Source organism: Poeciliopsis prolifica, unplaced genomic scaffold, assembly GCF_027474105.1.
Source record: "Poeciliopsis prolifica strain line A6 unplaced genomic scaffold, Auburn_PproV2 SCAFFOLD055, whole genome shotgun sequence".
Lineage (NCBI taxonomy): Eukaryota > Metazoa > Chordata > Actinopteri > Cyprinodontiformes > Poeciliidae > Poeciliopsis > Poeciliopsis prolifica.
In genome coordinates this window covers 2,702,466-2,716,015 of record NW_026562430.1, presented here as the reverse complement: position 1 = coordinate 2,716,015, position 13,550 = coordinate 2,702,466, and the positions used below count along the sequence as shown (strand labels likewise).

Genomic DNA, 13,550 nt, shown 5'->3' with positions numbered 1-13,550 from the left:
CACCCACTTCACACACTAGAATGATAAATTATCTGTTGCAAGGCTATGCAAATATGAAACAGAACATTTTTATCACTGTCATATTGAGTCCATTTGCTATTTAATTCCAGGCACATGACATAGCAGTTCAGCTGTTTGGGTTACTAACAAGCCTGTTTCATTCATATCCTTCTTTTTTTTATTGCTGTATGGGTTTTATGTGTTCCTCCTTGGGAAAAATTGAACATTTTGTTTTGTATTTTTATTGAAGATGAATCATAAGTGTGCTTGTCAACTAAGGACATGTTTTTACCAAGTACTATCATAATATTTTAACATTTAACCACTTGGTTTTAATATCTAAATATAAACTTTCTTTCACAACAAAGTGTCAAAACACACAGCCAACATTACACACAAGCTAGAAAAGTCCCGAACTGCCGTCCCACTGCAGTTAAATCTTCCTAACTTTCGTCTTAAACATCTGATGAATCAATTTTCCTGCAGTTTTATGGACCTCATTTGGTTGTGGTTCAAATAAAACGCCACCCAGACAACCTGTGTGCCAAGACCTGATCTGATGTGTCATTTCTCCTATGCGCTGCTCCAATAGGGTCACTATAAGTCAGTGTGAATGAAGTTGCTCCAAAAACCGTAGTGAGGTCAGAGAAAAGGATTTATATTAGCAGTGTTCATACAGACATGTTGAGATTTTTAAAAAAAGAAGCAGATTGTAAACAAACAAATGGAAAGGCATCAAATGGAAATATTAAGCTCCTTGAAGGTTATTTTGGTTTTAGACTCGGTGAAAAGATTGTGAATTTCTTTAATTAGCAGCAGGGTAACGTTTTCTTTCTGCTCGTTTTTTTTCCAGTGGATGAAGGAGATGTGGCGCTCCGACTCCTGCTACGCCAACTACGGTGTGGACGGCTCCACCTGCTCCTTCTTCATTTACCTCAGTGAGGTGCGTTTGTCCTTTACAGCATTTTAAAATGTTGATTTAGATTAAATTTAAAATCTAAAATAAATATCAAATATTTGTCTTTTTGTTAAATCTGCTGTATTTGTGCTACATCTTAAAAAGGATGAGAATTAAAAAATTTTTCGTAGAGAACATGAAAAACTAGAATATTTTATAACCTGAGATCATATAAGAATGAAATAAAGGATTCAAAGAGGATTAATTTTTTATGTAACTAAATGAGTGTCCTGCAGAAAAGATGACAAAGGAGATGATTCACTGACTTTTCTATTCGAAGGGATGAGTTTTTAGCCTACAAGGGAAAAACATGGAATGACTTCACATTTTCTCTGCACACCGGGAAAAGATGGAGTCATTCATTATTGACAAGCCTTAAAGTATAGCGGCTCATGTTCCTTCAGGGGACACTTTTAGACTTTCTGTTTTTCATGTGGTGAAATAAAATATTATGAGGTTTATTTTAAGTCTTTAAAGCTGAAGAAGAGACGTTTTAAATTTATCGCCATCCCTCATCTCTAACTCATCTAAGTATATGCTAATTTCAGATCTGCTCCTCTGACTTTTATCTTCACTAATCCGAAAACCGATGCAGCTTATGGTTATCGTCTCTGTTTGAGTTTATTCCTCAAATTGCCATTTTTTCCTGCTCTTCCGACAAAGATTTATCAGTTGATCTAACATCTGCTATTTCAAGTGACAGCTTTCTTCTTTTTCCTTTTTTTTTTTTTTTTTTTTTTTTGTTGACCAAAAAGAAACAATAATGGCAGATGGCTGAATGATTTTTAACAAAAGTACGTTTTCAGTCGTGGCTCCAGTTCTGGAAATAGTGAGTTATGAATATTGTATACAAGCTAAAAGCCTTTCAGACGGCAAAGAAGAAAACCTAAAGCGCAGAGGATGAAAATAGCAATGGAAACAGGAAACAGAAATGTTTGTTATAAAACTCAAACAGAAGAGCTCTCTCTGCGTCTGTTGTTTCAGCTTATCCAAACCCACTCCCTTGCACTCGGAGTCATGTGAGCGGTTGCTACAGCGACATGCATATATTTCCCATCCAGAAAACGGATGCGATCAATCTCTCCAGCGCTTCTCCTGCTCATCTGTTGACACACACACTTTAAGCGCGTGTGTTGGCGTGCATAATTCATGCCAACACACACATCGTGTTGGCGTGGAGGAGTGCTGTGTTAACCTTGCACAGGGCCAAACCGGAGAGGACAACTTATCGCGATGGATGTCAGCAGTGGACGGTCGGGGTTTAATCAGCATGATGTGCAGGTGTTGTGGTTGGAGTCAGAGGGTAAACAAACACTACTTTAAAAAAAATAAAGAAAGAAAGAAGCAGGCTTGGTTTTCCCCTCGGTATTAGTGATTTGCACGTCAGAGTTGACTGATCAGAGAGGAAGCGGATGCTGACACTGACAGCTGGGAAACGACTTCATTTGATCTAATCACAGTTCCTGAAAAGTTACGAGTATTTGTTTTTTATCATACACATTAACTTCCGCTTGTGGAGCGGTGTTACTGTCACGTTTACTTTTTATCAAAAATACAAAGGTCAAAGTTTTGCCCATAAAACTTGCTAAGTTCAGTGGTTGGATGCTTTGGCAGCCAGTTAAAAAAATGTTTAAAGTTGACAGGAAATTTGAAAATATCACTTGATAACTATGCGTTATTGGAAGATTAAAATCTGAACAGCAACTATAAAGTGTTAAAAAAATGCAAACATTTTGAAAATATTAAAGTATTTTAGCCTGGGGGGGCACAAGTAAAGCCTGTAAATCCCAGTGAAATGTTTGATTACAATGCAGCAAAATGTAAAAGCTGCAAGGGAAAAATTCTGGAGTATTTATTAATAAAGCTGCAGAAATTCTGGAGCATCCCACAGATGTTATAAAACTGCTCCTTGCTTTTCTTGGGAACAAGTGCAGAAACATAAAGCGATGTTTTTCTAATGACCATCTGATGTTGTGAAAACTCACAGCTGTGCTTTACAGTTAATTCACTGTTCCACGATCAAGGCAGAAAACAGCAGCTGGTCTCATTAAAAAAAAATCTGTGGTTTAGTTAAAACATGCAGGTAACTGAGGAGCTGAAAGTTTTTTTAAAATCTTCTTTAGGTGGAAAACTGGTGCCCTCGTCTGCCCTGGAGGCTGAAGACCCTGAACGAGGAAATTGACCGGACTGGACAGGTGAGAACCTGGTGGTTAAAAACTAGACGGCTGCTTTTCAACAACTCAATATGTAGTTTTGGTCAAATCATGCTACATACACCTGCTTCTGAGCAAAAATCTTTATTTATTATCATTGATTTGCAGCTGTATTTGTAAGCTGTGATATTTTAAAACATCCCAGCAGTAACTCGCCTGCTCTTACCAAGCCTTGCAGGCTTGTGCCCGGTCTACAGTAATCAGCACTTAACAAAAACACTCCCTCCCCGCACACCCTTCCTTCCTCTCTGCTGTGAATGAATCAATATTAAGCACTCTTCATCTCCCTCTCTGGATGCCTCAACAACCCTGAGCCCTCGGCGCTGGAGAGGCGGGCTTTAGAGATTTTAATTCAGGGCTGGATTTTAATTGGTTCAGTCTGTGAAAGTGATTTCCTGTCGTGATGAGGGATGCTAATGCCTCACAACAGCCTTGTTCCAGCCACCTTAGCAGCTGGTAATGGCTCTGTGCTTTTTCCTCTCATTCGCTGAGGCTTTCCACCGTTACTACAGTTGCCTCTGTTTCATTTCCACATTTTTGCACAAGTTTGCTAGTCAGGATTGTTACAACACAGGAAGAGATAGACATATGTTGCAACATTATGATTACAAGTAAATCTCTTTATTAAAATATGCTTTGTTCATCATATTGCAGCTCTGATTTGAGCTGAGTCTTAAAGTTGCTTTTTAGAGTGGTGTAAACTTGTGTGTGTGTGTGCAGGCGGAGATCCGGACCAGCTTCGCTGGGCTTTACCACTCCATGTCACAACGGGAGGAGTTTCGCTGGATGATGATGAGAATCAAACGGATGGCTGAGCCGTGGGTCAGCGCCATCCGCTCTCTGGCCGCCAAGCAGAACCTGACCAAGCGGCGGAAGAAGAAGGTGAGCTCGATGCGTGGCTCAGCTCCCAGGATTTATCAGAAGATTTTTCAAAACAGTCTGGAGCTGGAGATTTTCCCAGGAGTTGCGCAACCGTCCAATGGTGTCGCGTCTCCAGAGAGGACGCAAACACAAAGCCAAGCACTTATTCACACTTCCAGACTGTCCTACTTTAGCTTGAGGAAGAGCTAAAGTAGACATGGATGGTAGAGCCAGCTCTGCAGTATGTACTCCTCACTTTCCTCCGGCCTTAGGAGGAATTAGTGGTACTGATCCAAAGCACCTGACCTTTGTTGTGAACTGTAAATTATAGAAAAAGATGACATGTGAAGTGTTTATGGAAGCATTACTGTTTAACTCTTCCAGACCGAACGTATTGACAACGATCTAGCCAAATTTGCAATACCGTAACGCTGCCACACTTTGCACCACCTGAAAAACATCAACGGTTTCTGAAAGGGGAGACGTTGTGCTTTCCAGCCAATATCTGGATATTATGGTCATTTCACTCCCGCCGTAGCAGAAGGCGATATTAATCTGATGAGACACTCTTTTAATTAATGGGCAAATATATTTACGCACGAGACATTTACAGAATTAAAATAAACAAAAATATCCAGGCGGAGATTTATAACTTAGGTGTTAAAGTCTTGGTTTACCTCTTAGAGCTGTCGCAGTAAATCAATTAATCGAATTAAAATTAGCCATGTTTTGAAGAACAATTTTGTTCAGAGATTTCCTAATTAATTTTGTCGTTTTATTTATTTTAGATGTTTAAAACATCTTGTTCATTAGAATTTAAAATGTGTTCATATTTGAGAATGTGTTCTTGCTGTTATCATTATAGTTCTTCAAAATGGTCTCTAAACATTATTATCATTTATTTCTTTTAACTTCTGGGATAATTTATTTGAACGTTAGCTTTCTTCTGCTTGATAGTCACTTCTCTGTAATCCAGATCCTGAGTGTCAGGTATTTAATCTTGTGCTTTCCTTCCCTGTCAGATCCTGGTTCACTTGGGCCTGCTCACCAAGGAGTCGGGCTTCAAGATCGCAGAAAACGCCTTCAGCGGCGGCCCGCTGGGGGAGCTGGTCCAGTGGAGCGACCTCATAACCACGCTTTACCTCCTGGGCCATGATGTTCGCATCTCAGCATCGCTGGCTGAACTCAAAGAGTCAGTGTTCAACAGATTTGAGTTTCTCTAGAACTACAGATATTAAAGAAGAAGAGAAACATAAAAGTTCAAACTTGTTCTAACAGCAGCTGCTTTTTTTTTCTCTGTTAATCTTCGTTTGCATGAGTTGCAAACGAGGATTAACAGCCTTCTTCAGCTTAATGACTATTTGGTTTTTTATTGCCAGTTTAGCCAAAAGTTCCTTTGTTCACTGCAACTTTTACTCCACAGGATCATGCGTAAAGTGATGGGGAATAAATCTAGCTGCCCCACTCAAGGGGATAAGGTGGTGGAGCTCATATACATCGACATTGTGGGTCTAACCCAGTTCAAGAAGACCCTCGGCCCTTCCTGGGTCCACTACCAGTAAGAACTTTGTTCATTTGCCATTAATCTTTGTTATATATTATATTCTCAAATAGATATGTGCACAGCATTTTAAATTACTTTTTACAGGTATATGTCTAATAAAATTAACATTGTTTTATTTATGAACTACTGACATAAAAATGTAGTATTTATTAGCAGAAAAATAAGAACGATGTCTGAAGTAATGCAAAGAAAACAAGTTTATATTCATTTATAAACAACAAAACTCAGGAAGATTTAAAAAATCCATATTTAGTGGAATAATCAGGAGGTTTTCAATGGGGTTCTTCCAAAACTTTTCAGAATATATTTTTTCTATATAAATGGGGAAAAAAATAACTTTTTAAAGTTTTTAAAAATCCACAGGGTTTGTTGAGTGTTATGGTTTCTTTCTGTTCATTTACCTTCAGGTTGGAAGATTTTTATCAGTGTGCTGTAAAATACTGTTTAAAGTTTGTTTGCTCTATTGTCATCTAAAGTTCTGAGACAATAAAAGTTGCAAGAGACGACTAAAACAAAATAGTGGAAATATTCAGGCAACGAAAAGTGCTTAACGTCATTAAATCAAAATAAAACACAGGTATTGTAACATGTGAAGGGTGTAAATACTTTTGCAGTGCATTCTGGGTATTTCATCCATGTGCTCTGCTCTCAGTGGTTTAGCTGTTGGACAGTCACATCTGACCATGTTTCAGAAAGGAAGTTTGTCTGTCGGTACAATGGGTCTATTTTTTGCTCACACATTACCGCAACGTCCCACACGGCCCGAGGTCTACCTTTTGTTTATAGCACTGAAACCGGCCCAGTCTATTCTTTCTCAAAGTGCTCCATTGAGGACTGTAGATTAGGTCGCCCTGGTTTGTTTAGAAAAAGCTCCTGCCTGCTCCTCCTGACAGGAAAAGAGGGGCAACAATAAGCCTGGGGGCACTAATGGCTCCGCTGGTTCCTCTTTGCTTGTCACAAACCTTTTGTTTCCCTGTGAAGTAACACCTTAAACTCCATGTGCTCACTCTGAGCCCAGAGGAAAGTGATTTTGCCTCAGGCTTAATGGGAGGTCCAATTAGTGTTTTTCTGCATTGTTGCTACACATTCATATATGAGCAGTTGATGCAGTTAAAGCTTTTTATGTGGTTTTATGAAAGACGTGAAGAGCTATTGAAAATATCTTTAATCACAAGGGAAAAAAACAAAGCTTGCCTTCTTTTATGTTAATTAACTTTCCCTATAAATCCTTGGTTGCTTTGATAAGATAACGGAGAAGAAAGGAGCTATTTATTTCTAAGAGCGCATCATTGTAAAAAATGTTTTTGTTTCCCTCCTTTCTCCATTTTGCTTGTTTCTACTATGAAGTAGTTTTCCATCCAGACAACTGAAGCTATTTGAGAGATTATTATCTGTCATTTTGTTGGAAATTGTAACTTTTTGCATCAGCTTGGCTGCAGAATATATAATGCAAATATGAAGCCAAAAAAAAAAAACCGCTTACAGTGCTTTTCCAACTCCAGCAAACAGATTTAAATGTTCACATTTCAAACTGATGTGGATGAGAATAGGATGTGGAATAGTTACTATTGTTTATAAAGTTTAACATTTTATTAGAAGAAGTAAATGCAGGATGTTCCATGTTGAAATGACTGTAGTAGGAAACCTCATTGTTTCTGTTTCCTCTTTCAATAACAGCCAAATTCTTTCCTCATGAGGCAAAATGATTAAAAAATAACTGAAAGTATCTAGATGGGTTTAGCCGATTTAATTCATTATTAGTATTTTTTTTTTTAAACCACAGAAACTGAGTCAGAGTTCCCATGCGGTGACGCTGGTTCAAGTTTCCATGACGTCTCGCATATTGTGGAAACGAGGAAACCTTTTGTATTCATCCACAATTCATCAGGGATCACTTTATCTGGATTGCATCCTTCTACTTCCTTGATCAGTCGGGTTAAATTAAGTGTTTCCATGTATTTGTTGGCGTTTGAACGATTCAGGCCGGCGGCTTAGCCCCACCTGCTGAAGATCCACCTCCCAGGGACAGATGAAGGTTATTTTCCTCTAGAGAGAGCATGTGGGTTTTCTGTTTGTGCTCCACTTTCAGTAGAACAGTTCCTCCTGGTGGATCTGCTCTCCCGGGGCCTTCCCACGGTTCACACAGCCAGATGTGTACTATCAAAGTGGGCGGACAACCACTGAAAAACAAGATGTTTTTCTGCTCGAGTTGCTCATGGATTACACCACTAACACGGAGGAAATTTGAGAGAACCTAATCTAGAAGAGATAAAGCAAGTAACAGAGAGTGAGTTTGAGTTAAAGGTCAGAAACCAGTTGAAGATTCCCTTCCCCTGGATGTGGTCTAATTAATTTTGTGCCGTGACCTTTGAGTTTGCCATGTTGCTCACTCAACGGTATTTTCATCTGACAATTAAAGCTGGTATATTAAACTGAATTTGTGTCTTTCTTTTTATTCTTAAATGCTAAACTTAGACATTATCTAAGTCTTTAAATGAGCTGTTTTTTGCTACGTAAAAATATGATTTTTAGGTTTTATTACATTTTGAGGATCTTGTTCCAGTAAAGAACTAGATGCAGAAGACAATCAGGACTAACCAGTAGCTCATGGGCTTAGTAAAATGGCAGCTTGTTTTTAACTACTAGCTATAAAAAGTTTCTGATTGGTGCCAGAAACTAACAGTTAAAATTTAACTGTGATTTCTTGTGTTTTTTTACACTACAGGTGCATGCTGCGCGTGCTGGATTCCTTTGGGACGGAGCCAGAGTTCAACCACGCCCACTATGCCCAGTCCAAGGGTCACAAGACGCCGTGGGGGAAGTGGAACCTCAACCCACAGCAGTTCAACACCATGTTTCGTAAGTATGGATTTCCTTCACAGTCTGGAAAAATCCAGAAAGGTCTGGAATTTGTTTTCCAGGTCTTGCTAAGTTTAAATCCGTTGTACTGTAAAGCTCCTCTTCGAAGCTGCATCAACTCCCATTTTCCCAAGGCAGAGCTTGTTTTCAGGAGGAAGAGGGCAAGCCCCCCTGGGGTGTTGACTTTTTCCCCATGGCTAAGAGAAAGTGAAATGTTACCCCCATTCTTCCAGTTTGCGAGGTGAAGCCAGGAGCTCAAGCGCACCTGAATAGCCCCTTTGTCTGCTGAATAGGGTATGTCTTTCTCAGAAAACACTGAAGATCTGGCTAAGAGGCGCTAGGTTAGATGATATCTCGGGTGAAACAAGTGCTCTGTGGTTTGGTCCGAGTGTTAAACCCACAACGTGGCATCGGTTCCAGATACAAAACGCTGGGGATTTTTCTCCCTTTTCTCTTCTGAGCTTCGCCTTACCTTCAGGCTAGAGATTACATGCACTCATTATGTTTTTACAATGAAGTAATCTTTATTTGTAGGACGATATTAAGGATTGAATTAAATGCTTCGAGACATTTTTATTATTTTATAAGGATGTGCCAAGATGATACTGTCTGTTATGATGATGCGTCTACAAACTTTTTGTTCTTAAAACGGACAAATTCAAACTCCAAAATTCATGAAGTTAATAATGTAAAAATAAAATCTGTATAAATGGGGCTTTGAACTGTATTTTTTATATCTACATTTCCAGTTTTGGGCCAAACAAATTCATTTTAAGGGCCACAAATGGCCCCCAGGCCACACTTTGAACAGCTTCGATGTTCAGCGTTTGTTTTTCTCAACACATCTTTTTTGTCTTGCATGTTTACTTGGATCAAGAAGGTTCTGATTTGTTCATTTGTTGCAATTAGGGTTGGCTCCATAAATCACTGAGTCCGGGGAATTTGGACTGTTTGGTCTCCGGTCAATAAGACAAGACGGAGCTGAAACGACCTCATTAATCTATATCACAGTTGGCATTGCAACGAGTGTTTTCTTGCTGTTTGCTTTCCATTCGAATGGCCTGCAAGTCCTTTTAGTTTCTGTCTGGAGACACAAAGGAGGAGAAAGTAGTTTGGTTTTCCTGAACTGAACTTTTTTCTTCTAACTTGTAAAATGAAATCAAATTTCTTGGTTATTTGCTGCTTCTAATCCCTTCCAGAGTTTGAAAAGAAACACATGTAGGAGATTCAGCTGCAGGCATTGGCGATCTACCAGTCTGATTCAATCAATTACATTTTCTGCAAACCTTTTTTCCCCCTTCTTTAATTCTCAGCTTTTCTCTCTGACTCATTCTTTAGAAGTAGCTCCAGAAATCTTTCCCTCAACCCTGGAAATCCAACTTTGTTCTGTTTGTTTTTCTGTCACATCAGACCAGAGAAGGCAAATGAACTTCCAGAGGAAGTGGATGCTCTCATGAAGCAGATTTATTTCCCGACTCCCCAAGTTGATCAGGAGCAACCGAGCAGCTGCTTCTCCAGCAGCGCTGTCCTCCCAGGCTGTTTGTTAGCTAATAGCGATTGAAACTGTAGCAAGCTGAGTGACATTTTGAGTGGCGGGTCTGGTGGGAGAGGAGGCATCTGTTGCCAAAAGCATCAAGAGGACTGAGCGCTAATTAGCAGCCCGTCCTGTTTACACGGCCAGTTTGCGACGCGAGTGCTAGCGTGGCCTGTTTGTAGCGCTGCCTGTTAACCAGGCGTTGTGTTGTTATAAAAGATGATGCAAACGAGGAGCGCCGTGGAGCAGATGTGCTGAATCATGCTGGTGTTGATGTTTCTGTCCCGTTTTGCCGTCTTTGTGATCCTTACATTCCTGCAGGTGTTGATGGGAGTTGTTTTTTTTCATGTGGCTCCTGCTCACACTAATCTGCTGATATCCTCCCACATTCCTGTTTCCCACCCACATGCTCCACACACACTCCACACGCAAAGTTCAGCAACCGGGCTAACCAATCCAGCATAATCCTTCCTTTTTGAATGTGAATACTTTGGATTATATCAGCTTAGACATAATGTAGCTTCATGCTTTGTCAGAGAAAAAACATGGTGACTAATTTTTGACATTGCTGACTGCTCAGACGTTTTTTTAAGTAAACCTCAGCTGAAGGAAAAACCCCAGAGAGAATACTTTTACTGCAAACACCGGTTTTTTATTTGAAACAATATCATCAGGCTGGTTTCGCTCTTGACTGCTTCTGTTCCGGTCCAGACTCTCATTTGTTTTACAAGACAGATGGCAGCGAGGTGAGGCGCTGCCAGCTTCAGCTGCCGCTCTTGACCTGCTCATCTTGCCGTTCCCATAGTTATCAGTCATTGCTTGGCAATCAAAGGGAGTAGCATTTGAGTTTACGGTCTGTAGACCACTTTTCACACAGTTTTGAGATTCCTGCTTCTTTTTTCTCCACTCCAGCTCACACCCCAGACAACAGCTTTCTGGGCTTCGTTGTGGAGCAGCACCTCAACGCCAGCGACTTCAGGCACATCGACGACATCAAGAGGCAGAACCAGTCGCTTGTCTACGGCAAAGTGGACAACTTCTGGAAGGTACTGTGGGATGTTTTGAAACCTGCTTTGTACTGGAAATAGCATAAGATGTGCTACTCGCATTTTTAAAGCACACCTGAACTTTCCATCTGCCCAAAGTGAATAAAGGGTATAAATGTGAAAGTATTGCTGGTTTTCAGGCTGAGTCTGCCAGTCGGTGAAGCTTCAAAGAGGGTAGAGAGAGAGAGCAGGAGCCCATTGCTCACAGCAAGGGGCATTAGCTGCTAATCAGGCTCCCGAGTGTGTTCATTACCTCCTGCTTTTAATTAAAGGGCCATTTTAGGGCTGACTGATAACGAGCTGATAGACCGACTCTGTTTCCCTCTCTTGTCCCTTTAGATTGTGCTCTTCTTGGATCTCTTGCTCTTCGCTCCAGAGGGTTTGTTTTGCTAACTCATGTGCATTTTTTAAATGATGCACGCTGGAAATCTGCTGCAATTGTCGGTGCCAGTGGCTGGTTTCAGAAAAACTCTGGTTTCTGCAGAGATCAGGAACAATACGCAGACTACTTGAAGCTGGCAGAATCATTAGCTTTACTGGAAGACCTTTTTGTGCCATGATAAACAGAGGAACATCTCTTTGTAGCATTTAGAAAACCTCTTCCTGATTACTTAAACAGGAAGTAATCGCTGCTGTGGGTCATCGCTCACAAAGGTCTAATGAGATCATTGAAGAAAAATGATTATTGTTCTGATTCTTCAATGATTAGGTGAATAATCATCTTCCATTCTATTTCATTATTTCTATTCTGTTTACTGTAAACAAATCAGGAGTCAGAAAAACATGAGTTTATATCTCTGTAATACGCAGCAGTAGTGCTGGACGACAGTAAGTGTTACCAATTGATCAATAGCTTTATGCATTTTAATATATCATGATATTAGGTAGCTTTCCCCAGTTATCTTGACTCTCGCCTGGTTTCTCCTTCCACAGATTGGATGTTTGGCTGAGAATGAATGTGTCTTAGTAAAGTAATAGACCTCAGATAAACTCCAGCCTGTTTGGACGCCCCTCTCTCTCTCTCTGGCTGATCAGTATGCTCAGGAGCACAGGTGCAGCAGCCACATTCATCCCACGAGTGTACAGAGAGAAACGCTGCGTGAAGGAAGCAGCCTGACGAATCGCCAGCACCACATACACACCGTCATTTACACACGTTTGTAGGGCCTCCTTACGCAGCAGCAGCAACAATGTTGATGAACCCGTTCTCCTGTTCTTTTCCTTTTAGAGACAGTCCTCTGATGCAGAAACAGGAATTTAACTCCGAAGCGCCTCGGGGTGGGAGTTATTTACAGACACTGGAAAGCTCGTAAATTGAATCTTGCGCTTGTGTACGTTGGCTTGCAGGAGCTGCCATATTAGATCAGGTTAGAGTGTGTGCGCATGAATCTGCTCGAAGCGCAAGACAAACATAATCTCCCTGCTGCACCACAGAGGGCTAATAAGCAGCAGAATAACACATGATGGGCGCTTCCACTGAAGCACCTGCTGATCTGACACATGAATCACGCTACGGCTGCTTCTGGTTGGAAATGTGCGGCTTTCCCACGCCACTTCCTGCTTCGTTTGCATTCGCGTTGAGGTCAGCGTCGTCATTAGCGCTGAACCGCTTCCATTAAAGATCCGGGATGTCGGTGGGGAGACCTAAAATAAAATGGCCAGACCACCTCGGAGATGTCCGTTTCCATGGCAACCCCGGTTGAAGGGGTAGCGATGCAGAGCGAGGCAGCAGAGACTGACTTCCTGCCTCTTCTTTACCCTTATCTCCCCCATACGCACACGGAACTCATCAGGGAAGAATACATCCATCTCTAGTGACATATTGAACAAAACGTAAAAAAAACTAAAGGCTCAGAAATGTTTTTTGCCGGGTTTTAAGCCCATGTGAATTCTTCAGTACGTCTTATTTTGGCGATGAAAGGAGATCTTCATGGAGGCAGAAAGGTGAGAATGAGCCGGATGCACAGAGAGGTGAAAGCTGCAGGCCTCTGGCTCCAGATCAGAGAACACGATGAAGAAAGAGGAACAACACCCACACACACACACACACACACACACACACACACACACACACACACACACACAGACGGCTTATACAAAGTAAGGTGATTCAGGCTCATAAACACACACTCAGGTGTGTTTACTGCCAGCTTTCTGGTGGGTTGTTGTATTCAGCTGTAAATCTGATCTGCCATGTTGTCTTTTGCTCTCTCTCCATTGTTTTTGTAAAGAAACAATGGAACAGTGGAAGATAAAATAACAAATTTGTATTTTCAGATGCTTAAATGATTAACATGGCCACTAGCACAATATTCAAAAGTGATACAAGAGGCGTTTGGGGTTAAAGGTGGATAAGAATGTAATCTTTGTGTGAGCGAAGCTGTGTTCAGTGTTTACTCCTCCATTTCCTCACATATGCTCAGCTTGGATGCTGGAGCCCACAGTCGCACAGCGGGGCCTGAGCCGTCACAGAGCTGCTGCTGCTGCTGCTGCTCCACCGTCTCCCGATCCAAAA

At 41.0% G+C, this 13,550-nt stretch overlaps 1 protein-coding gene across 1 annotated transcript in view; it reads left to right on the top strand.

Annotated features, from left to right (window-relative positions):
- The window catches only part of mgat5 (alpha-1,6-mannosylglycoprotein 6-beta-N-acetylglucosaminyltransferase), a 47,727-nt gene that overhangs the window by 26,423 nt on the left and 7,754 nt on the right, over positions 1-13,550 (top strand). Inside the window, exons 5-11 of the mRNA XM_055059586.1 lie at positions 854-943; positions 3,082-3,153; positions 3,892-4,053; positions 5,055-5,224; positions 5,456-5,590; positions 8,322-8,455; positions 10,902-11,035. Of these exons, the coding sequence (XP_054915561.1) occupies positions 854-943; positions 3,082-3,153; positions 3,892-4,053; positions 5,055-5,224; positions 5,456-5,590; positions 8,322-8,455; positions 10,902-11,035 (897 nt within the window). The remainder of the gene's footprint in view (positions 1-853; positions 944-3,081; positions 3,154-3,891; positions 4,054-5,054; positions 5,225-5,455; positions 5,591-8,321; positions 8,456-10,901; positions 11,036-13,550) is intronic.